This window comes from Lacerta agilis, chromosome 5 (assembly GCF_009819535.1).
Source record: "Lacerta agilis isolate rLacAgi1 chromosome 5, rLacAgi1.pri, whole genome shotgun sequence".
In the NCBI taxonomy this organism is placed as follows: domain Eukaryota; kingdom Metazoa; phylum Chordata; class Lepidosauria; order Squamata; family Lacertidae; genus Lacerta; species Lacerta agilis.
Genome location: NC_046316.1, coordinates 54,840,778 through 54,867,591, shown reverse-complemented (window position 1 = coordinate 54,867,591; position 26,814 = coordinate 54,840,778). Strand labels below are relative to the sequence as shown.

Below are 26,814 nucleotides of genomic sequence, written 5' to 3'. Positions count from 1 at the left end.
GCTATAAATGATGCTTAGAGGGCACCATCACTTCCTCCATGTGTGCCACTGGCATTTCTCCGATCCTATCCCCAGCAAGAGCTCCCCTTAATTCAGTATCCCTGAGTCCACCTGCCCAGGTGAATAAGCATGCAGAGATGTTGAAGCAAAATATCTCTCTCTCTATGTGGCAAAGCCAGTGAAGAAGGGCAGTCTTCAATGAGATGTGCACACACATTTACACAAATATCCCCATAAGGACTTAAACATTAATTTGTCACTGAAAACATTATTACTAAAAATTCTTATTGCTCACATGTATTGTCCCCAAAGATGCACGTGACAAAGCGGGCTGCCCAGAACTGTACTTTGACTCGCTTCCACAGAAAATGAGATTTTAGATAACCCATGTAATGCTTTTACTTGGTTTAGGCCCAGTTCTAAGTAATGTCATAAGCCAGGGCCTGGGCTGTTTCACTTCAGATCGCAGGCAAGAGCTCACATGATTGTACACTCTTTCATATGAAAACATTCTCCCACATGCGAAAGCTAGCATATCGGGGAGGATAGGCTAAAACAATTCGCCCCAGTAGCTTGCTTTCTATGTGAAAGGGCTTTTAAATATGGAGTATTCAATTATGTAAGTGTCATTAATATTCATTTGTCTATTCTGGGTATAGCCCAAATGCAATGGGAACTAAGTCCTTGATTTTGCAGCATAAACTCCAGACCAGATGCCAGTCCTTCTCCCCACTCCATGTCCAATTATTTTTGCAGCAGGAACCCCCACCCACCCACCCACCCAAAAAACCATACTACATTGCAAACCAACAGCACACCCAAGACTTATTAGCACAAAGTACAGGAAATAAATATTTTAAAACTATTTACAGTATTCTAGTTTTTGTGACCACCCAGGAAGAAAAGGCAGCAATAACCCTGCACCTAGGAAAGCATTACAACCGCTAGCTGGATGCTATGTTAACACAGCACCTACTATATATATTTATATATAAACACACATATACATATATGTATATATTCACATTGCATTTTAAAGTCACACACAAAAAGCAGATCCTTAAAAAACCTTTGATAAGCATTACAGTGTAAAAAGACCCACTTAGGTAAAAGGTCACACACGGGTAACAAAACCCATTCTGACTCCACTCATTTCCACTATTTCTGTGAGAAACAATTCTTAGGGTGACACTTCAAGAGGGAAGGGTTTTTAAGATGAGGCCAGTGTCTCCTCTACCTGCAAACCAGAGCTCCTGAGTTCATCTTAGAATAGATAGGGAATTTTTCGGTGACCTAGCCAAGTTGGGGGGTGGGGTGGGGGTTGGAAATACAAAAGAAACTAACTGGCAACAGGAGAGCAAGAAGAAGGTTTAGGGAAGAACATGCAAGTGTCTTTTCATTGAGATTATCTGTGCCAGGAAGATGCTGCATGGAGATTATCTCTGTGCAGGAAAATAGCAAGCATGAAGTAGTCCGAGGCAGTTTAACCCCTTGAAACAAGCTATGATCACATATGGGACCTTTCAGGAACATGGGGACCTCACCCAGACAGCTCCATTCCATGAAATTCGAGAGCTAGGCAGAACTAGATCAGGTGTGCATGTAGCAGGGAAGGGAGCGGTGGCAGATGAAGTCCAAGCAAGGACAAAGGTGGGATGTGTGAAAGACTAGAGAGGCACTGGATTGTAGGCCATTGCATAGCATCATCAAATATCTCTTATCTGCATATTTGTTTCTATTTGGTGGGCATGTGGGAACTGAGTGAAGAGAGTTATATTTATAGCAACATTTTCAGAGGCACTAACAGATTTAATGAAGTCCCTTTTCAATTCGTGGAGGAATTCAACGTAGCACTAAGGAGATTATTCTGTCAACACAAGCATTTCAGTTTTCCAGAAGGAACAATCGCCCTTCTCCTTCCTCCGCTTGCTGTTGATTACCCTGACACACAGCCCCAAGCCAATTTGGGAGGCAGGGAGGAGAGGGGCTACAAGCCCTGTTGCACTCACAGAAGACCTTGTGCTGGCTCCTGCTAGTGGGACTCAATAGTTGAATCCAGCCCAATACTTTGCATTTCCCTCTGGCGCAAGTTAATTCCCCGTTGCTCTGCTGTGCTTCCTGCTGATGAGGAAAAGCGGTACCGACACTGATTTCTCCAACGAAGAGAGGCGAGGTACTGGCTACCACCATTAAAGAGGCAAAGGCAGAAGACTATCTTATCAAAGCTTCTGCCAAACTAGTGTCATCTAGATGTTTTGGCTAGGACAGATAGGAGCTGCAGTCCAAAAATTTTGGTGGGCAGCAGGCTGGCAAAGGCTGCCTTATCACACGAGGCTACAAATGGAACAAGGAAATGACTCTGGAGAGAATGAGATATTTTCAACAACTTCTGGTTTAGAAGATGAATAGGAATAATTGGCCAGGATGTCGCAGCTCATAGTAATAATAAATGATTAGTGATGAGCCTCAGTAACAGTTTTGTGCAGCTTAAATATTCCCCAGACATAGAATGGGAAAAGGGAGATATCATCATTATTCTTACTACTACAAAGCAAAACTCTATGCATAGTGACAGTAATTATGTCAGGAGGAAAGAGCCATAAATAGCATTCCTGCAGGAGCCACCCAGAAGCTATGACAGAGGAACTGTCCAGAGCGAAAGTTGCTACAAAAGGTTCTCTAAGCATTGTGTGCCCTGCACCATCAATCCTTGATCATGTGCACAGAAGTTGGGGCTTTCCCTTAAATACAAGATAACAGCCTTCATTGGAAATTACTGAAAGTGGTAATACTCTCAACCACAGGGAAAGAAAAGCACTGCACACTTGACCCAAAAGAAGGCTGTGGGGAGAAAATGGAAGCACAACTAATGGAAGATCTTTTTGTGAAGAACGTCTAGTTTGTCTCAACAGGCAGGGAGGGCAAAGGGCCAGATTTAAAGAGATGAGATATAAAGAGATGAGCAACAGGGCAAGTTATGGGGAATTGTCCACCATACCATCAGGGGAGAAGAGGGTCCCTTTTCAAACATGGTGTGTGCTAAAGGAGAGGCTAGGATTCATGTTGGCCCATTGCATGTGATGGAAAGAAAACAGTACAGAGGCTGGTTTTATCCAATAAGCAAAGCCATCCACTCTTTTCTAGGAATGCCCAGGTAGCATGGAAACAAGAATGTGCAAACCACCCCAGTTTGACTATACTTGTGAACAGGGGTTTTCCGACAATGGTATCATCACCTCCTTTTTTGATGCCCATGGCAGCCATCTTATGCTGACACCTACCACACTTTTATCAGGACATGATAATTCATTTTTACCCCCACAAAAAGCACTGCCTTTAGACCATTTTGGCAATGGTTCCCAAGATGCTTAAGCAGTAGAACCTGCCAAGCACGTAGAGAAGAGCAAAAACAAGCAGAAACACAGCCACGGTTAGAGGAACCGAAAAGCCTTTCTTGTCACTATACTGAGTAAGGCTGTTACAGTCACAAGCCCAGGCTTCTCCCCTTACTCTCGCAATTCTTTTTTGCAAGAGAGCAGCACCAGACCAGACCAAGTGGCTGAAGATGTTTATAACATCACCAGGCCATAGCAACTGTACTACTGCAGATAACCATTGATTCTGGAAAAAGCACCTATTTTCGCTGCAGAAACCATCAGACCAAGGCTGCATTTAACAGATGACACACTCCCCTTGCAAAAAAAAAAAAATGCTGAAGAAGTGGACGGATGGGAAACAGTGTGCAGGAATTAAGCCCCTTACGTTGCAAAGAGAAGAGCTCAACCCAATAGGGCTGGTTTCCAAAGTTATTTCCACTGGAAGAATTAAGAGTCAAGTTCTCACTATCACAAAAGTGGGTTGCAGGGCATCAAAAGGAGAGGAAATGGCATCTTTGCAACTTATTTAGCAGACAGCATATCAACCTGGCATGTCGGTGACATAGTGTCACTTGCATGACATCAGGACGGAAGCACAGAGCAGTCTGAAGAACGCCTTCCAACCAGAAAGTAGCTTTGCTTCAATATAAATCATACTAAGCTATCACCACCAGAATTTATTTTTTAAAAAAACAACTCTAAATTGCTTTAAACTACTTAGCTCACTTCTCTTCCTCCCCCCCCCCCCAAGCTTACACTAGTCTATTGTCTACATGGCAAAGGCTTGTCTTGCCAGAAGCCACTGGTGCTAGAACCTGGGATAAATCAACCACTGGACCAAACTCTCTCCGGACCTCACCAAAACACTGCAAGGCCTGGTCACTGTATTCCAACCTCTCATAGGCAACCTTGAAAAAAAAAGGTGAGAGGGGAGGGGCAACTGTGAAGCTCTCAAATGCTACACAGGGCTTACAAAGGGATTCTCTGAAGTTACAGACCACACAAGAAATGGGAAAGCAGAAAGGTGTAGAAATATTTTATTAGCAGTGTCGGGATCAGAATCAGTAGCCCAAATTACCACAAGGTGCTCAGCCACCCAGCACTGTGTTAGGAAGCAGCCCTGGGTTGAGGGAGCAGGAAGATTTTACACCTTTCTGGATGGAGGCATTTGAAGTTGGAGAAAAGTAGAGGTGAAAAATCTGACATGCTCACCCTTTCCTCTCACTCACACATACATGCTCACGCACCACACTTCCTTAAATACCTTTTAATACTCCTGGTGGAATGTCTAGCACATTCTATATGTGCAGTTCAAACAGCAATCAGACAAATACGTATCAATCTTTACAGAGAATGCTAGGCCTGACTTAATGCTTACAACAATTCATTTTATACAGCATGATTTACATCAAAAGACAGAAGTTAAAAATCAGTGATTTAAAAGTATTCATACAAAAAGAGTCCACCCTGATGTGTCTTATAGCTTTAGTGCACCCTCTCAAGACACAGACTTGGGTGAGCAGGTGAGCAGGAGGGCTTTGCAGTTCCAGGTGCTGCCTCCCAATCTCTTTGATCAATGGAACAAATTATACAACTAGTTATCTGTGTTCTGCCTGCAGTAATGAGCTTTGGTATAGGAGTGCCAATGCTAACGCACCCTCCCTCCTTTAAAAAACGAAATAAAACCAATTTCCTTGCACCTAAGCCTTGTTCTTGCTCCCGAAAGAGTTTGCCTTTCCTTTTATTCTACAAATCCCTCACCAACTGGAAAGACTGGTTCCAGCCAGTTAATATAATAATGTGTAAAGATGTGTTTGAGTACGTCGATCTCAGATGGTATCCATGGAAAGCTATTCTGAAAGGTCAAGCCATTCGAAGGCCTTCGCAGGAAGCTCCTGGGTGCCACGCACAGCAAGCGAGAGGAAGTTTGCACAAGTTTCTAAGCAAATACCTCTGCCTTTGTTGTGATTTAAAGGAAAACTATGGAAATAAATAAAAGGCTGCTTTTCTCTGCAAGCCCAGAGTAGCAGCAACCACTGTCTGTCACCCAGCAGATGGGTAGCACAAAGTACAAGGGGCAGGGAGTTTCCTCTGAGAAAAAGGCTGCTTCCAAATGCTGTCAGATCCAAAACAAATGTTTGCACTGAGAAGGGGACTGTTTGCCTTTCTAATAGGTGTTCGTAGAAATACCTTGTCTGAAGACAGATACTTCTTGACCTTTACATAATGCATTGATTAAACTTGCAAGGTGAGGCCTTGCAAGGGAGAAAGGAGCTTGCTTACTCTTAAGCTGGAACCAAACCACACTTGCAAAAGCACCAGCTATTTCTAGTTGCTACTTTGTTTGCAGCCAGCATTGCCTCATTCTTTTTTTAATAACAATAATTTTTAAAATCTTTTTGACATATGGCAAACAGGGAAAGATGAAAAAGGAACTTGCAGCAACTGCATAGAAATCATGTAAAGTTTACAGCAGAGAAGAACCTCTGACTACGGGCGCTTTCCAACATTAATTTTATAGACCCACAAGATGCATGCAAGCTTCACTTTGGAATGGTTTTTTGTCCTTCTATTTCGCTGCTAAGATGTGCTTTCAAGTACCCATATTTCAGGGGTGTTTAGGCCTCACAGTAAAATGGACAGGAATACCACCATTCTGAAATGCATCCAGGATGCATTTTAGGACACAGGCCCAAAGGCGCCCACCTGTAAACAACCATGTCAGAAGTGGCAGGCAGTGTGCATGTACTTAATAGGGAAGGGCTCTCCAGCGGTCCAGTTCCTTTCTTGGCTAAGTACAAAGTTGGCCAAGTATGGCTGCCAATCACTGACGCTTCGGAATCAGCATCTTTTTGACACGAGAGCAAGGCTACGTTACAGCCAAGCCCCAGTTACACAAGATAGTCCAACTGTTCATACCTTAACAACACCACACACCATTCTGACTGACTGACAGGATTAAAGGATGCAAATGCTTTGGGTTTTGGCTTTATAATGCCCTGCTTGGTTTAAGCAGTGCCAGGATGCTACAATGCACAAAAGGAAGAAAATGCTCCTGTGTGAACCCCAGCAGGCGGGCTGCCAAGGTCTATGGGATGTGCATGAAAGCTGGTTCTCTTTCCATTACAGTTCAAGTGCTTGTGCATTAACTATAAACTGCCAGCCTTTAAATCACACAGATTAATTTATTCAGTTCCTAAAAGGATAAATAAGGCACTGTACTTCGAACTGAAACTGCCAAACTCCTAGTTCCACTCCAGGAGCTTTCAGAAGCAGCAACTTTCCTTCTCAAGGGTAGGGAATAATAGCTTTCCCTTCTGGCTGCAACACAGCTAGGGGGCTCCTCATCATCCGAGAGCAGGGGGTTGGCCTTCGGCTAAACACTTGCGTCCCTCCCCACAATGTTCAGAAGTGGATCTGTTTAATGCATTAGGAAGTATTTCTATGACCCACCTCCTACCCACCCACAACCCCAGCCGGTTACTTTGCATCCAGACACCTGCGTTTGCTGGGTGAAGAGTCTTTGCTTGCCCTCAGCTTCCTCTTGCCCTGGGCTCTGCTGCTCTCCTGAATTCGCTTCATTGACCTAGTCAAGGCTTTGCCACTGCTTGCCTTTGGGGCAGCCGCTTTGGGAGGTCGGCTGCTGGAGTCGTGCACCACTTTCTGCTTGGGAGGCTTAGCAAGCCCTGCTTGCCTGGAAGGCAGGCTTGCCTTTGGACCGGCCTTGGCTTTCCCCTTCTGGACGGGGAGCTTCCTTTTCCCAGGTCGCAAGTCATTCAGCTTCTTTGCCTTCTCGTTCCCAGACACAGGCTTATGACTCTTGTCGGCAGCCGCCTGCTTCCTGGTAGCAGGAGGCCCTGCAGGCTTCAGTTTACTGGCTTTCTTAAGAGGAAGCCTTTCTTTGCTTGAGGTGCTCAACAGCCTCTGTGACCTGCTGCTCTCGGTCGGAGACTTCTTCCTGGTTTGCTGAAGGTGGCCTTTAGATGAGGTGTCCTCCTGTAACTTGCCTTTCGCCTTTCGCCCCTTCCCTCCTCTTTCAACTAGGCTTGTCTTAGTCGCAAGTGGGGGGGCTTGGACCTGCTGGGCCAGTTTCGGAGACACCAGGGGCTTAATGCACAGGCTCTTGCCGCTCGGCTTGCTTTCGGCAGAGAGGTGCTTGGCCACGCTGTCGCTCTTGTCCTGCTTGACCACCTTGCGTATGGCGTTGAGTTTGCCTCGCAAGTTGGAGTACTTCCTCAGGATGCGAGAGCTGGTTTGCACAGGCGTGCTTGGAGGCTGGGCGCTTTTGGCCTCAGCTTTGTGCTCCACGCTTACTTCGGAGGGAGGCGTCTGCTTCGAACTGGCAGCCTGCTCGGGCTCTTTGTCCTCAGAGCCCTCTCGAAGCTTAGCCCACACCCTCTGAATCTTGATGGTGTTTTTTGCCGGGGTCATAGCAGCAAACTTCTTCAAGTGTTTCTTCAGACGCTCAGCTTGAAGGGAGCTAGGGTAGCTGCTGGAATAACAGCCCTTCTGGAGTGGAAGCTTGATGAGGGGGATGTCCCCCGGGAGACGTGTGTTCATCTTCTTCACAATGACCAGAGACTTGGTTTCAGTGGTCTCCATAAACCACTTGCAGATGTTGGACATGTCAAACCCCTTCATGAACAGCATCTGAACCGGGGAGAGCTTCTGGACTTCAGTGGGCCCTTTCAATTTGCGGGTCCTCTTCTTGCTTTTCCAGATCTCTTTCAGTTTGTCGGATTTATTCTTGACCTTTGGAGCTGGCTGAGCCTCTTTCTCCAGCTGAATCCACCCTTTCTGGACCTTCATGTACTGAGTGTTAAAGTTACTGATGAGTTCTTGGTTCTCTTCCTCAGCACACCAGTCCACAAAACTGGGCTTGTTGTCAGAGAGCACTTCCATGCTGCTGAAGTCAACGGTGTCTTCACTCTGTGCATTTTCTTGGTCTGTGACATTAGAACCTGCTTGTATAGTCACAGCATTAGAATCTCCTTGTACGGTTTCTTTTCCAGAAGTGTTTTTGGAGGCAGTGGCCACAGGGGTTGGGGCAGGGGTGTGCCTCAAGTTATAGAACTGGAGAGCTGGCTTCTTAGATTTTACCGACCTCTCTGGTGGTACAGACTTGCTTTCACTCCTGCTAACAGAACTGGGCCCATGCTGGGTGTGCAACTCCTCTGTAACCTCCATCATACTGTCAGAGTTCTCTGGAGTGCCTGATGTCAAATCTGACTGCTTTTCACCCTTATCAGAGGTCTCTGGTGGGACGTGAACACTTCTCCTATCAGAATCACCCTCTAAGCAAATTTCAAGCATTGCCCCTGCCTTGTCCTTGTTTCTTTCTTCATTCTGGTCTTCCTCTACTATGGTCTTTTTTGCTAACAGTGTCTGAGAGGCATGCCCCATTGTGATGTCATTTCTGTCACCTGACTGCTGCTCAGAAGAATTCCCAATGTTGTTTAGCAGCGTTTCATGGAACCCGTCATTTGGGAAACACAGCGATGCTGCACCGTCAAGATGCACCTCCCTCTTGAAACGCTTAGCACCAGGGCTTTTTGAAAGCTTGATTTGAAGTTGAGGAAGCTGTAGAGACGTGGAAGAAGTGGATTGCTCAGGACTGTCGTCTGCAGGTGACAGGGATTGCTGGCTTCGAAGACAGCGATCGGATACAATCTGAGGTTTTTTCTCCCGCTTTCGTTTTTTGTCTGGGCTAGTTTTGGAAGAAGCTCCCTCCTTGTTGTCCACTTCTGATGTTTGGGGCACTACTGGAGCTTTGCTATCAAGTTCCTTTCCATCATCCACCTTGCTTGTTTCACTTGTATCTTTTACTGTTACCTCTCCCCAATCTTCATAATTATCCGCAACAGGCAACACAGTCTCACTTTCCCCAGAGTGGATTCCACCTGAGTCCATAATCCCTTCAATGCTATTTTGAGTATTAATACTTTCATGTGCATCTGCACCCTGCAAGCTGCCAGGGAGCTCTGCAGCATCCAAGTCAGAAAGTGGCTGTGAGAGCTCCATATCTAACTTGCCAGGTCCCACCACTGGAGATTCTATAGAAGGAGCCCCTGAAGGAGCCTCTAGGTCAATATGGGCAGGAGGCTCAGACACCACAATGCCAGGAGACACTGCCCTTGAACTGGCAACAGGCTCCCCTGGACACATACACTCTGGGATAGGAGGGAGTTCTGCAGGGAAGGCTATGGAAGGCTCCAGGCGGACAAGGGCGGGAGGTTCTGCCAGGTCTATAGGGGAAAGAAGTGGGGGTTCCACATCAGAAGGTAGTTCTATAAATGGTGGCAAGTGTTCAACAGGGGCAGGCTCCTCCAGTGGAGGCATCAAGTCCATCCCAGGGGAAAGGTCTTCAGGGGGCTGAAGGGCCATGCTGTCAGGAGGCACCTGGTCTAGAAGAATGCAAGGCTCAGGAATAGCCTCGGTCTCTGAGAACATGGCACTTTCCTCACCATTAGCAACCTCTGAGGCAGACAACACCACAGAATCTCCTGTGTTGCCACTGTCTTCATTGGGTCTGCTACTCTTACAAGAGTCTGTGCCATTGCCAGCCTTCTGCACAGTGTCCATGTCCATTTCGTCCTGTGGCTCCACTTTGCTCAGTTGGCAGGGAGAGGCAAGAGTGGTCTGCAGTGAAGAATTGGACAGGCTGCCTTTCTCTACATGCAAAACAAGGCCAGGTGGTGGGGAGAGAGCAAGTGTGGATGCTTCAGCAGAACTGTCTTCTCTCTCCTTCACAAAACTTACCACAGGAGCGGCCTTCTCAGCCAGACACCTCTCATCTCTCTCCTGAGTACTGTTGTTGGAGGCATCTCCTTGAGGAACGGCCACAGCAGGTCTTTTGTCACTATCGTCACTCATGGCTTGGGCTGCTGCTAAGCAGCTATCAATCGGAAGAGAAGCTCCCTGGCTTGGGCTTGTCAGCACCTCAGGCCTTGGTGCCAGTGTGTTCCCACTCTCCTGTACATTGGAAGTCTTGGCCAAGGTGCGAACTGTGGGAATCTCACAGCACTCACCGTTGTAGTAGTATCCACGTGTGCTCTTCCTTGCTGTCTTCCTAGAGGAGACCACCCTCTTGCTCTCAAAGTGGCACTCTGTAATTGGCTGGCTGATATAAACAACATCGCATTGGTTGTCATAGTCATTGATTCTCAGCCCTGAAGGCCTTTTGCTCTTACGTGTGCTTTTGGTGGAGGATGAGTTACTCTTGGTCCTGGAGTGTCCATTGGTGGTTTTGTGGTGAACCACTGACCCAGAGCTATTGGATAGCCAGCCATCCTTGGCATTCTCCACATGGGTCTTGTCAACAGGTTGCATGTTATAGCTCCCCTTGCTTTTCCCTGAAGCCTGGAGGTGGTTCTCTGCCTTCAGTCTTGCTTCTTGGTCATTCATTTCAGTATCCGGGTGCAAAGAGGCTTTGGAGCTGCACTGCAAGGCATTCTCTTTGTCTGCTCTCCTAGGGGAGTTGGCGGTGAAGCCTGACTCTCGTGTTTCCTCTGGGAAAGCTTTAAAAGTGTTCTTCTGAGAGCCCACCAGACCGTCTTCACTCATGTGGATGTTTGTTGCTTTCACAGCATTGTAGCCTCCCAGCAAAGCTCTATTTTGCACCTGGTCTTTGTCATCCTCACCTTTCCTACCCCCCATCTCTTGGTCACTACCAAGGGCTTGGCCTTCCAGGCTTTTAGCAGAGTGATGGGAATTGGAGGCAGTGAGGTATCCTTGAGAGGGACTGTCCCTGGGACTTGCAGAACTTGTTCTAACGCTAGGAAGCTCAGGGAAGTCTCTTCGGACAACTGGGCTGCAGTTTTCCCTTCTATCTGTAGATTTCAGATCCACAGCCTGCTTCAGGGCATGGCAAAGTATGCGCAGAGAGCCATGAGACCCTGGTTGGTCTGTGTCCAGGGAAGAAGGGAGCTTTGATTCAGAGCAAGAAGTTCCAAGCTCCTGGCTCTCAGTGTGATACTGGCTGCAGCCAGAGCTACAAGTGGACACATCCATGTTTTCTGCTCCAGGTAACTGCTGCCCCTCACAGCCTGTCTGTACTTCAGTGCATATGTCGTTTAGGACGCGGACGAAGTGCTTCTGATGGTACGTGCACAGTCTGACCATAAATTTTTCCAATGGAGATTTCGGCTGGGCAAGACAATCTGCAGCGTCCTCACTAGAGAGAGGGAGAGAGAAAGAATCAGTAAAGTTGGGGAGCAAATCACTTTACACTGCAAATCTTCACAACTCTCTCTCTCCTTTCTGCTCCCCTACATTGCATGCTCTGTGAAGATGGCAGCTCCAATTGTCTACCTAAAATCAGCAGGCAACTTAAGCAAAAGCTCAAGATTTTGTTTGTCATTTCTCCCTTGCCTCCTCACGGCTCAGTATATTAAACACTGAAAAGTTATTTGGACAAACCGTGCTTTATCCCTTCATATTTGTCCCTTAGAAAGATTAGTTCTAGGGGAAACCAACCTGAACAAGCTGGAAAACAACTACAGTCGTACCTTGGTTTTCAAACGCCTTGTGAGTTGAACGTTTTTAGCTCCCAAATGTCGCAAACCCAGAAGTGACTGTTGCAGTTTGCAAACTATTTTTGGAACCCAAATATCTGACAGGGCTTCCACAGCTTCTGATTTGCTGCAGGAGCTTCCTGCAGCCAATCAGAAGCTGTGCTTTGGTTTTTGAACGTTCTGGAAGTTGAACGAACTTCCAGAACAGATTCTGTTTGACTTCCAAGGTACGACTGTACCAGATTCCCCATTTCCCTGCAGACAATTCTTCATTTCAGGCAATGAACAGGCTGCATCACTGCTCTGGGAATCTGACTGAAGGGAAGGCCAAATATCTCTGTAAGTGATAAAATAAATATTATCTTCCCAAATTCAGTGCAAGTCCTCAACAGTTTCACAGGGGCAGGAGCTTAGGAAGAGATAGACACCCAACAATGCATATTCTTAACAAACTTAGACTGAATAGCCAACCTATGGACAACAGCATTTGCCCTCTCCGCATCAGCCACCACAAGTCCATAAACATGAAGATTTGAAAGAGCAGTTTTGAATAATAATTAACTCAACAGGTGTGGGAGGAGGTGGCAGCCCTGAGCACAGCAAGGGGCTGGGGGGTTGCAGCTGGAGTGTTTGAGAACAGCAAAGCTCCAATAAACATCCCTATCAATCTTTTCCCTCCTGCCCCCAAAGTTGGTAGCCAGGTTCTGATTTATATATAATTTATATAATCCAGTGGCTAGGCTCCTGGTAGAGAAGATACATCATCCTAGAGAGTGAGCAGTATTATCTCTTGACAGCTACTGAATAAAACGATCAACCTTTCTGTCTTTGGGAAGTGCATGAAAAATTATTCACTCTCACTCATTATTGAACTCAGGAGCTGCACTACTGGAGCGGTTCATATGTTAATGGCAAGCTAGGTGACAAGGCCTTGTGCTCTTATTTTCCTCCCCCTTATGCCCCACTTCAGTTATTTACTTCCTCTTTAGGACAAATCACAGTTTGCCATCACATCTAATCTGGCAAACTGTGGTTCACACCTATCCTCCAAGCAGGAATACAAACAGGTTTTGAACCATAGTGTGCAATCTTGTTTTGGAGAGCAAGCACAGAAACCATAGTTTGTGCTCTGATGAAATGGCCCGTTTGGCTTCTGAAATATTCGACAACTGAGGCGCGGCTTCTGATTGGTTGCAGGAGCTTCCTGCACTCCAGCAGAAGCTGCGTCGGATGTTTGGCTTCTGAAAATCATTTGAAAACCAGAGCAATTACTTCTGGGTTTTCGGTGTTCAGGAGCCAAAACGTTCCAAAATGGAGGTGTTCAGGATCCGAGGTTTGACTGTAGCAACAAACCATGTCTGAACGGAGCCACTATAAGAAGCTGGCTACTGATTCCAAAGAAAAAGCATTCACATTAGTTTCTTATCAGGATTGCTCAGGCCTATCTCTCACAAATGAGGGAACACCCCTGTTTCTCAGCTGTACCATTGCAGATTTCTGTTAGGGGCTCAACAAGATTGAATACTCTTCCATTTTAAAAAATGCATACAGAAAACTAGATGGCAAGGAGAAGGATCCTTGCCTTTCTCTCTAACATGTTAGTTTTCTATGTGTATTTCTTTTGAATGGAGGAGCATTCAATCACTTTAAATCTCTAACCATTTACTGAAGTGGTACAGTCCAAACACAGATTTGCCACATGAGACAACTAGAGCTCAGGTTGCCTGAAGTAGAACCTTATACTCTTATTTTGTAGCATCTCTTTACCTGAGCTCTAATTGTTGGGTACATAAACCTCCTATCTGAATATTTTGCAAGCCCACATAATCCATGGAAACTTCCTTTCCAACTCATTCATAAACAGTGTTTGCCAATCTCTGAATCAGAATGGTATGAAGTATCTTAAGTAAATATATAATTGTTCAGTCCAATACATATTCAAATGCATGTATAGGACATCATCCTAGAAAACAGGTTTTTTCAATCTAGTTTACTAATTATACTGAGATGTCAAATCAACATTCAATTATGATGTCAGTCAAGCAGTTCTACAGAAACTGAAGAAAGGATCCATGGAAAACGTGACTGAACTAATGATGTAAACCAAGCTTTCCATTTGGTTATTTGAACTATCCTTGAGAAAGTCAGGCAAATTTAATAGCTATCGTCTGTAAGCTAAAATGATAGAACGTCAGCCTAACTGAAACCCTGTCACAGTCCAAAGCAGGGGTAACCAATGTGGTACCTGTTGCTGAACTGTAACTCCCATCAACTTCAGCCAGCATGAGCACTTGTCAGGACAGCAGCCATATTTAGGTACTTAAACTGGGCTATAAAGTTCCTGGATAGAGTATTGCTTCTCAACAGCATTCTCCTGGGTTCTGCTCAATCACTGTGGGGCTTTCTTTCATTTGTTAAATTAACTAGAATAATACTGGGAACTTAAAAGACCAACACACCAGCATATTTAACTGAGAGTCACACTGATTTTAATGGAACTTGCTTCCAAGTAAGTATGCTTAGGATTGCAGTCTCAAGAGGCCAAATAAAAGGTGAACTGTGCTTATTAAGGTCACTTCTTAGACCTGTTTATTGAGCATTCATCCTAATTTGTTAGCAAAAAGCTTGCAAGGTTAGACAAAATCATTCCAATTTGTTTGAAGGGAGTTTACACAATATTACATCAAGCAATTGTCGCACGCCCCCCCCCCCCCATTTTCACAGTACTTTCCTCATCACAAAAGGTCTAGTTTTGGGGAAAACACACTTGATGTACAACAGCATCAAATCAACCATATTTGTGCTTCTTGATTTGGCAGTATGTGACTGAACAACACCTGAAAATAGCAACAGTTTAGCAGTACCTCAAGATCATTTAATAGTTGGTTTTTAAAATGAACAAGGAATGTACTCATGACATTTCACTGAGTCTGGTCCAGACACTGCAGTCAAAAGGTTTCTTAGCAAGAATTAGGATTACAGGTAGGGTTCCCCGCTAGGTCACAACCTGCAGAACCTTCTCATCTCTTGGGCAGAGCCACAGCCATTAAACAGGATTCAGCTGTGGCTTTTCCTGTTTCTGCTCCTGGGCCTCCTACCCACCCTCCACCCCCAGCTGCTGTGTGTCAAAACAAGAGTTTCTCTGGCTGCAGCAGGTGGGGGGAAGTGTGAGTGTGGAAACTGAAGCTGCATCCTCCTTCAGAGCTGCAGCAATATTAAAGCAACAAAAGGATTCTCATGGTTGTTGCCTGGCAAGCCTTGATGCATGTAGGGATGTCGAATCTGGATCTTGATCAGCTAAGCTCACACGCTGCAGAAGAAGTCTCATTTATGTCAGAACAAAAGAACATCCAAAATGGTGGTTGCTGCATATGCTTGTTTGCAGATAAAGTATGGTAACTGTTTGCAGGATCCACTTTTACAAAACTCTTGAGAGCCTCCAGCTTTCATAGATTTTCCTGCACATTTTTTAGAATACTAACTTTTAAAAATCCCAATATAAACACATCTTTCATTGGAAATTGAGGGTGGTTTATTTTTGCTATCCTTTCTTTATTACTTTACCTTGTTGATCTGACACATCTTAGCCCCTATAAAGCCCCACCCCCCATTCATCAAGGAGCTCTGTTCCACTTCTGTTGTGCACATAATTTTAAGAGCCTGGAGGTCACCCGCAACAGATTTCACCTCTCTGCCTCCTGACTTTGGGGCTCTTATAGCACCTGCCACAGCTTTCCCCAGGGCAGCCATCACTGCTTCTTATTCCAGTTTGTCACTAAGTACGAGAGAGAGAAATCAAGGGGCAGTAGCTGTCATTTGTTCAAACACAACTGTTGCCATGCAACAGTCACAGTGCCACAATTAATGCTTTTCAGATTTTGCTCTGCAGTGCAGCTATTTGCATAGCTGGATGCTGAAACATGTCTATTTGCACAGAGCTGTCACTGGCTGGTGGTTCTGTTCTCAATTAGTATGTGTGCACAAATCCCTACATGCATATATACAGTCTGTTTTTGTTGTTGTTTTGTTTTCTCCTGAAGGATGCACACAGACTGCTAAAGAACATTTTAAAATTTCTGAGCAATGCTGGTGATTTTTAGGGTGGGGGCAGGAGATTAGCTACAATAGCAAGCAACGGTAATTTTCAGTTTGTAGGGTTTACCTGAGAAATGTAGTTCTTGCAGTTCAGGCGATTCAGTTTGGCCCCTATTTGTATAACCACCAAAATCTTCTACTTAATACACAAAACACCCCCCTTTTCCCCACTTCCTTAATATGACCAAAATGGATGCATCTTCCCCAGCTACAGAACAGTCTGTTTGCAGCCCATCTAACTGAGCTGCTGTATATCCAAATAAGAGGGCGGGGGGTGTCCCAATTAACCACCCACCGCCTCCCAAGTTTCATTTCCATCTCCACTTCGCCCCCTGGTAAATCAGTTTGACAGAGTATAAGTTTACAGGTATGTTTTGTACCTCAGAGGCACAAGAAGAAGCAGCAGAACAAAAGTTCAAGGCTAAGTGTTTCTGTTCCTTTCAGATCACTCTAAGCACCACGATTATAGCTCTGTAAAAAAAACAAGACATAGCTATAAACTTATAAAACCCAGCCCTGGTTTTTTTTATATACATCAAGAGGGAGACAGTTCTCTCCCTCTCCCTTATGCTTTTCAGCAGCCAACTCACAAAACAGATTATCAGCAGTAGAAGTCCCAGCACCCGGCTGTAGCAGAACTTCCTGTCCCCTTCAGACTGAGGGGGCAACAGAAACCAAGGGAACATGAAACAGTCAGAGTTTGAATTTGTCACACAATAGACATGGTTTTGAGCCTGGGCTGCAGAGGCTTTAGAAAGGTCAGCGAAGAAGTGACACATCACCTCTGTGCAGAAACACCCCTTATGAACAGTGGTCCAGACCTCCTCATAGCAACCCAAAACACACGGGTGGTTAGTTTGAAAAACTGCAACCCACACCTGGATGGGCTGAGGAAGAATAAAAACACACTAGTTTCACCCTTAAATGCATTTTCAGAACTCCAATAATGTCTTTTATTCCTGAATGAATCTCTTGCTGATGATTTAAAAAAAGGGGGAGACCCACTTCAAACTGAATAAAATTTTCCATCAATGTGGTTTTTTTCATGCAGAAAATGCAACAAACAAACAAAACTAAGGCCAGTTTGTGTTGCCTGTGTTGTTTCAGGCTGGCTAGTTTATGAATCAGAACAACAAAAGCATTGGCTATAATCTGGAACAAGCCTCGTGCTCCCCCCCCCCATTTGTTACCCAAATGCAGGGTGGTTGACAAAAATTAAGTCTACTCTTGAACACACAGGGAAAGCTGAGCCAGACAAAAATAGTTTATGAATCAAGGGGCTTGTAAAGAGGAGAGGTGGATTTTGTACACAATTCTAAAAATGCCAAATACATAGGCAATCAAACCTACAAGTCCCTTGATTTTCTTTGTTTTTGGTGATGTCCTTTGGATTAATACACTCTATATGGGAGAAAGGAGAATCAAGTAGTTTTGTGTACCAATTCATAAATTTAAAAAGTCCAGAAAAACAGCAAGGCAGAATTTTAGCCCTTCAGAGTATGGAATTTTGGAGGTACTATACATTTTTTAAAAAGCAACCTTCTTCACTATCTGAATCCAATCATGTTAGGTAAGGAAGCCTCTGCAACCTATATCAAGGGTACCTGATCTGTACATTTTATTTCTTTCCAGAGCATTCTGCACTCCTTCCCTCCCACCCCCACCCACCCACTTTCCCCCATATAACATTTTAATCACCAGCTGTGACGCATCTAACAACCTTCTTGTGGCTAATTGAAAAACGTTATCATTCAGTCCATCCCTTTTAAACCAGGGGAGATTTATCATGCTGAAACATTAACCCACGTACTGCTTTCATTTCAAGGGCTTTTCACAATGGTCCTTGCTAATTTTTCTGATTATCAAGGACGCTGGGGAGCTTTTCTCCCCCCCCCCCCCCATGAATGCATGGTGTTCCTGCCGCTGATAGTACAAACACCACTCACTCACTTAACAGCTGGGCTTTATGGCAGCCACCACGGCCACCTTTATAGAATAAAAACACAAATAAAAGCTTGCAAACTTATGAATTGATGAAAGGCTTTAAACATGAAACCCAAACCCAGGGGGAAAAAAACTTCTAATCTAACAATTCCAGGGCTCTGAGAATGATCTCTGTAGCTAGGAATAGAAGCCACAAGCTACGGAGGGCTACCTGACCCAAGGCCACTTCTACTACATTAAAAGGTTAGTACTGTACAGGTTTATATAAGTCTCGATTTTACTACACTCTATGAACAGAAGATACCATTCACTCGCTTAGCACAAGTTCATACATCAAATCCACAGATTTAAAAACTTCAGGTGAGGATGTCAACCAATCATTAGAAAATGGATGAGCCCATATCCTGTGCAAATAGAAGTTTTTAAGAGAAGATAAATATATGGATAACATAAATTAATTGCTGTTATGTGAGTAAAGCATTTATTTATATAGATTTATATGCTAGCCTCATACTACTTATTATAACCCAGCCTAGAACTATGGCAAACAAAGCAGATAAGAAATACAAATAAATAAAATTATACAGTAGCTTCTGGGGTTCTCAGTGCAAAACACAGTGGGCAATACAGCACTCTCAGGCACCTGGCTTGGTGCTCCCCAATCCCCCTGCCCTCAATGTTGTTGTTTTTGAAATTTAGTTTTTTAGCTTCTTGGAGAATGTTGACTGCGTTTTTTTCTGTGTTTTATTTGCTTGGGGTGTATAGCATTGTGTCTGTATTTTGGGGAGGGGCAATTCTCAGCATCTCCAGTTTTTTTCTTGTGTGAAACTGGTATTTTATAGTGGCTACAACAGTTTATTCAATTTCCAAATGTGCCCCTTGACAAATGAATTTGAGGACTCCTACAAATGCCTTATCTCTCATGATTAAGGCTACCCACACTAGACAAAAGGCACCATCAGTGCAGTGGCATAGGAAGGGGGGTGCGGTGGGTGCGGTCTGCCCGGGTGTCATCACTGAGGGGGGTGACAAAATGGCAAAAATATGTGTTTCTGGGTCACTATTGGGTGTGCCGCAATTGAATGTGTGTAAACGGGGGCTGCCTGTACTGTACACACACAGCCACAGCCCCCCCCCACCAATATCTATCTACTTCTGCATAGAATAGGATCTTAAACAGACCACTGCCATGGTTGCCAGTTCATTTCTGGGCCCAATTCAATGTGTTCATGTTAGTGTTTAAAACTGTAAACGACACAGGCCCCAATTTTCCGAAAGGCTGCCTCATATAGACCGTCTCAGGTGCTGCAACTGGTGGGCGGTATGGCAGCCTCAGAGAGGACCTTCTCTGTGGTGGCCCCTAAGTACTCCTTCCCCACAGAGGTGTGTCTGGCACCTCTTTACCCTGACTTTTGACACTTGAGGTGTATATCTTAAGATGGACCTTATTTTGTCATTTTAAGTTGTTTTAAACCGTTTTTTAATATGTTTAAAATGTATTAACCCACCCTGGGACCTTAGATGAAGTGCACAGATCCATCCATCCATCCATGAGAGTACCAGTAGACAAGACTGCAGCAGAACCAAACAGGACAAAGTTCTGCTTTCTTTCACAGATTGAAACCAGTGCCAATAGGGGCTAGTGGAATCCCTTATTACTGGGACTATGCTAGAGTTGACTGAATTCTCTCAGAGAAAAATGCACTATTCAAATCTTGGCCTGGAAATTAGCACCATTTTCAGTGTTGTGTTGCTGAGTAAATTTGATGTTACAAGTTTATTTACATGCCTGAAACCTCACGATGCTATTTCAAAAGGATTGTGTGTGTGCATGTGAGTAAAACTAAAGGATTAAAGACAAAGTTATAATAAAAGGGCTCAAGGGAAAAGTCACAACAAGGTGCCTTAGTCAAAGGTAACAGCATGGCATGAAAATCATGCAGAGCCCTCCCTCCTCAGTTGACAGTGTAGAGACCTGAAGGGCAGTGTGGAAGGCAAATCCAGCCTTGACTTACCACCTGTATTATGTTACGTTGAAAGAAATATATAGAGTTTCTATACTGCTGTGCAATGAATTGAATGCAAATTATGCTCCTTGTAGCAGATGAAAGGGTGGGGGGTGCATAGAGGTTGTTTTTTGCTACCTGAAATAAAAGCCACCTGAATTTTCTACTGCCTGTATTGCTCTTCCCCCTCTTCTCACCCACAGCACAGGAAGCTTTGCTAGTGAAATGAGCTGTTGTCTGCTCTTAAAATATTTCCAATTAGTTGAATCAAATATCTGGAGTCTACAGGCAAACACAGAGCTTAGCAATACAGTGAACAGAATGAAGTGCTGCCAGTTACAACTCTTGTTATGCAGAAATAAGTAGCTATAAGCATTTTTAACCAAGTCACATTATTTGGGCTCGTATACATGCATTTCAGGCATAGGTAGTGCTAGGCCCGCTGTCAGGATACTTATTAATACTAACATCAAATCTTCAGCCTATGTGGCATATGAATCACAAAAGAAAATGGCTACTCTGCCTGTTCTGCAGCCGGCAGCACCAACTGCTCCTACGCATGACTCACTAATAACAGCACACATATTGGGAAGTGAAATCCCACTAAACTCAGTCAGACTTCCTTCCCAGTAAAGGTGTTTAGATTCAGGCTGCTACCGTCAGCGCCTCCAGCTAAACCTATCGTGAGGGCTGCTATATTGAAAGGATTGGAAGGTTGTCATTCAAACAGAAATCCACTGGGCAAAGATGTTGGTTTTTCCCCAAAATCGCATTCGATTTGCAAATAATAATATTAAAAAAAATCAATGAATTGTTTAGTGATCCAAAGACCTTGGAGTATGTTTGTGCAGGCAAACATGTTTCTTGCTTATACTGACCAAAATAGAAAGGATGAATTGTACACCAGATCTCTTGATTCAGTCCCACTACCTGGGTCCACTGCTGATTCGATAAGCTTGAAAGAAAACAGCCTAATTAACACAGGGATGAATCCAGACTTCACTCCTGTTGACATGCACATCCTCTGAGCAGAGTCCCACATCAGAGAACACTTTCTCTAGCAGAGTAACTTCTGCAAATTCCCTCTCTCTCTGCAGCCCCCAGTGCCACTGCCTACACTCTGCTGGAGTACTGGGGGGATACTCCAGAACAACATGGGAGGTGGCACTGTGAACTCCAGGTGATGGAGAAATCTGCAAAGTTGGTTCATCCCACCCACTAGTAGGGTCTCTCTGCTGAATCAAAAGCCTTCCATGGATTGAAAGAGTCTATCCGTCAACAGAAGTTAAAGACAAATTTGCCTATTCCTAGTATGGATTACTTCGCTAAAATACAATGTATAGATAATTAATTGCACCTGGCCCACCAAGGCTTTAATTGTACTGTAGTAGCTTTTACCTATATGGATGCCCATATACAAGGAAAACCTGGCATTCCCCAGATGTGTATACAAAGGCACATATTGGCAAATTTTTGCTTCCAAAATTCAGACTATTCCTGCAGTAAATAGGAGTAGAAGATCAGAATTTCATCCTGCAATTGGAGCACAGATTGTTAGCCAAAGTAGGTCAGTTTACTTGAACATTAATTGGTAAGAACTTCCCAGGAAGCAAGTGCCCCCATGTTATTTAGTTGAAAGGCAGAGCTGTTGCCAGTTCTTGTGCATTTGTTCTTGTGCATCTGGGAAACAACCTGCCCAGACAACCCTCCTGAAAAGAGTCTAAGGCTGTGGGAGAGGAATCAATAGGTTTCCAATCCCTCTCCTAAAACAAAGTTTGGGAAGGGCAGAAAAGAATACTATGCTTCCAGGTGTTAAGTGCAATGTTTAGGTAAAAGAAAGAATTTCCTTACTTCCCCCCCCCAAAAAAAATCATGGGGTGCCACCATGTTTAGTTAGGGCAATAGGGCAGACCGCCCAATTTCAAAAGCAACTTACACCACCACATTGGATCTGTGACAGTCTGAAGGTTTGAGAGAGAGGTGAATTAGTAAAGGACTGTGTGTAGTAAATGCATATGGGGAATATATCAGCGAAAGAACTTTACTCCAACTTGACAGATCTTTAACACCTATATAAAAACCACAATTCCCAAGATTCTGTGGCATTCTAATGTCACAATGAGAACAAAACTCTGGATGGGGACAGGTAAAGGGAAGGAGGGGTAGCTTTAGTTCTCAAATACTTTCATTGTATTTTCTGAGACAAACTAAATGGCTACAGTCTGGACCACCGTCAAGGATAGGCAACAGCAGGCTTAGCTCTCATGCCACTATTGGGCCCCAAGTAGTTCCCTTTAATTTCTCCTATAAAAGTAAATATTGGATGTTCATTGAGAAGGAGGGAAATAAAACATTAAGACTTCTAGCCAGCTTTGCAGTGCAGGCAAAACCTTTCACCCCTGGCAATAATGACCATCCTAGTGTCTACTGATACAGAATTGTGGGTGACACTGGGTTGCAATTTACAGCTGCTGCCTACGTACAAGAGAACACATTATAATGATGAACATTCTGCAAGTAATTCATAATTTGCAAAGTGTCTATTAGGGACAGACAGAAGAAATTGTAGGGAGTTGGGATAAGTAATATTTGCAGCTACACTATGGAAAATGTGATACCCAGCACAGGCAAGCATTTTTGACCCTACAACAGTGTACGACTGACATGTCTAATCAGAAGTAGGTCCTACTGAATTCAACAGGGCTGACTCTCAGGGAGTAATCTTAGGACTGCAGCCTTAGTTTCTCAGAGGAAGCAATCCCCCCCTCTCAAAATGGACTAGTCAATTAAAAGTCCCCTTATGATGGACCATAGAAAATGTTGAAAATGAAGCCTCTTTCTGTCCACATAGCCTTGCCCTTGGTTGTGTTTGTTGCTGATGCAAAGTGTGTGACAAAGGAGGATCCCAGAAACTTGCACATATATAATGAATTGAGAACTCAGCAAACTACACAGCTGAGGTAGTTAAGAGTGCATATTAATAGGAATATGAGATTAGAAGGAAAGTGCTGTAAATGAATCATCCTGAGTGAAATATAGGGTGGTGGAAAGTTTGTTTATAAAAAGTACAGGCATCACTAATATGGTCTTCTATCCAGCAGCAGCTGAAAACCATAGACCTACTTATTTGACTGACTCGGGGGAGATGAGACTATGTAGAAAGGCCTTATAACACTGATTTCAAATCAATGCCCAGTGGCAGCATTGTGCTACACGTAAGCCATATGCAGAAGGAATTAACTTTTTATCCAGATATGTACTGTGTTGCTCAAGACTTTCGTCTTGCCCATATAAATTAAAAGCTGTTAGCAATTACAATTTTTGACTATAATATTTCACAGATTCAGATATTCATTTTTGAAAGAACATAGCAAACACAAGTTCACACATTATTTTCATATGGTGTTAATTTCTTCTGAACATGCTCCCATGTGGCAGGCCTGAGATTTATCATAGCTCGGATACAATGAAAACATACTGTATCTAGCAATAATACCTCACTACACTGAAAAGAGCATTCGGAAGAACCACAAGGAAGTGAAAGGTAAAAGACACCTTGAGGTGACATTTCCTCATTTGGTACAATTTATTTTTAAATCTTGCATCCCATATAGGAGCTTCAAAAGAGCTAAGAATAAAAAAGATAAAACAATTCAATTTAATCAATTAATGTAAAAAGTTAACTCAACTACTAAAACTGATACAATGACAATTTAGATGAATCAAAACCATAATAATGGAGTATGTCATTGGATAGTGCGGTGTTGCTAGATAATAAACCTACACATCAGCTAAACATTAAAAGGTGGCTGAAGGAGGGAACTGAAAATGTGGCTGAGAGGCAGTTACTGCATGACAAGAGTACATTTTTACATTCTCAAGCATCTGCTCTGCTACTCAAATACAAAACACAGCTTTGTTTGTATATATACACATATATCAACCCACCCTGGTACTCCACTGAAAGAAAGCATCACAAGGAAATAGAACCATAGATATTTTAAAAAGACACTTTAGAAACCAGTGCTTTGAACCATTCAAGTTTTCACAACAAAATTTATTAGAAGAATAGTGGTTCTGAAAAGTCTAGCATCCAGTGAAAACTACCATACACGTTACAGCTGGGAATGTGTTTTCAAAATGACATGGCCAAAGAATACAACAGGGCTGTTAAACCCTTACACATGCACAACGAGAGAATCAGCGCTTTTGACATACAATGCAAAAAAAAAAAAGTGGACCACGTGAATTAAAAATTTATAAGTACTTATCACATACATTAAGACACAGCTTATTTAGTCCAGTCAAAAAATCAGAACTGCATTAAAAATTAAATGTAGTGCAATCAAACCAAAACCTTAATTTGTGATCATAAGTGCTCTACTACATAAAATGTTGATCATAGCAAGGAACAAAAAAGTTCAAATCACACAGTACAAAAAAATCTGTAAATAAATACAAACTACAGTACAAGAGAAATATTAAATTATACAATTCCGTCAAACTGTAAACAGTATATTGAAATGAGGTCCATAGATTAAAAAGGGGGTTCCTGCTTTATTTTTCCATGACACTTGTACTTTTAGAGGTCTGTGAAAAATGCCATTTTTCCATACTCTACATAAATAGAACTTTCTAAGGTGTAAAGCATCAAATAATAAAGCAGAGGCATTGCTGACGCACAGTTACGGTGAAATGAATGCTGGTGCGAGCAGCAGGCTTTATTTTAATGTGTTACACACATGCACTGTTTAGTGCTCATCAAACAGACCCACCACTACAGGCGTGAAATGCCAACACTCACAATTAGTGCACGGCACAAGAGGTGACACGCCCGACAAGGAGCATAAAGGTAGGCGCGATCATGTGCTCCCACAATCTATGTGCTGCTGCTGATTATTTGAAAGGTTTACACTCTTGCCATAAAACACCAACTTTGGCAGAAGGGTTACTAATAAACTCAAGCCCATCTGGCCCATTGGCTTCCATCACAGTGGCCAGTGCACAGAATTCCTAGAGACATTGCATAACTAGAATGTAGAGGTCAGACACCCAAGGGCCAGGGCTCAAGTTTAGAAGTACCTGGGATGAAGGAGAAACCACAGCCGTACTGAGAAGCTGCCCCTGTTCCATTTACAGGGACAGCCAGGAATGTATTTGACATTAGCTGTGCTGGCTTGGTAGTGGCATTTTTAAATATATACGTTTAAGATTACATATATAATATATATGTATATAACATAATACACATACTATATATAGAAATTTCTTACAATACATAATTATCAGGAACCCCCATGCGATCTTGCTCAGTAGTAATAACTGAATATACAGAATGCCACTACGTGTCTGAGGCACTGCGTGCTGGAGAGTAATATGCAGCTTTAAAATCCGTTTGGCTGAGTTATACCTGGATACCTGAACTGAGTTTAAGTTGACATTCATCAAGGATGTGCTATTAGCACATCAAAAGAAAAGCAAAAACAAAATACAAGTCACTGCTAGGTTTAAGAATAGTGTACAAGTACCTGAATTGAGTGAGGGTAGTGTGTAAACTGTCCCTGAGGGTTTTCAAACAGTGTGTGTACAAGCTGGAATCCTAAGCACGTTAGTTTATAACTTACACTGCGGACTGATAAAATACCAACATTTGACAATTTAACAAGTGGAGGTTAGAAAGAGTTATGAGCAAACACTCAAAACATATTTATACATGTTTAAGCAGCAGTAAGCTGCTGTAAGCAAAAATCCCATGGATATAACCACCCAATGGGACTCCAAGAGGCTGCAGTCTGTAATCTGTTTTTCTGATGCTAGGGCATATGACAGCCGTCATCTACCCTCTCTCAACAAGTAAAGAAGTTTCACCTGCTAATGTAGAATGCACCTAGTTACAGACTAGCAATTCAAGATTAGATTTTTAATCAAAGACTTTCCTATTACATACTAAAATCCCTTAAGATCACTAATGCTGGTATGCTAATCTAGTTAGTTTTTTTTTTTTTAATTTCCCCCTTCATTTAAGAAATATACCATTCGACAACTTAAACATTAAGATCCATTTTCAGTCCTCTGATGTAAAAAGCATGTCAGTGAATTTATATTAAAAATTTACATGGTAAAAAGGCTTGAATTTCAGCCAAAGATTCTAAATACTGCTCATTCCCTGAAGACAAAAGGGAGAGAGAATCCCTACCCATTTTCCTAGTGATATACTTTCAAACTGAGCACTACACAATGGTCTAAAACTATTCTTCATTTGGGAAACTTTACCTAGCCTCCCCCATTTAGATCCCAAACCTTAAAGCCCTGAAATGGTCTACTGAAATGTTTAATTAAAATATCATGCGTGTACACCCAGAAGCTGCCTGAACATTATAAAATTCCTGGACTGAAACTTTTACAGTACCTTAGACTCTGAAGACCAGATAAATTAAGACTCTAGTTGTAACAGTAAAAAGTGCTGAAAGGTCCCTTTTCTGTATTTATTTTTTTAAAAAAAAACAACAACAGGTCAGACAAGTGCTTTAATGGTCTATCTTTCTATCAAGTCTGTAAAGGTCTGATGAGTGTAGCACCAAATGTGAGGTACATTAGAGGCTGAAGTGGCATGTCCACAATTTTAGAGTGGGGGAGGAAATACTTAAGTCAGATTTTTATAAACTAGCGACCAAAGACGCAATGTATCTATTGTATAAACAGATGGAACACCTAATCTTCTAAGGATTTTTTTAATTAAAAAAAACTTTGTATTAATAAAAATGGATTGTGCAATCAGGTTAATAATTTGAGAATTTTATAATGAATGTTTTCAGGCCATTTCCTAACTAGAGGTAATTTTGCAGGCTTGAAAATATTACTGACTTATACAAACTCTGT

The 26,814-nt window shown here is 43.1% G+C and overlaps 1 protein-coding gene across 1 annotated transcript in view; it reads right to left on the bottom strand.

Moving 5' to 3' along the window:
• Positions 1 to 4,629: 4,629 nt before the first annotated feature.
• Positions 4,630 to 26,814, bottom strand: part of LCOR (ligand dependent nuclear receptor corepressor) — a 57,099-nt gene continuing 34,914 nt past the window's right edge. Inside the window, exon 8 of the mRNA XM_033148161.1 lies at positions 4,630 to 11,550. Within this exon, the coding sequence (XP_033004052.1) occupies positions 6,858 to 11,550 (4,693 nt within the window). The 3' untranslated portion in view covers positions 4,630 to 6,857. The remainder of the gene's footprint in view (positions 11,551 to 26,814) is intronic.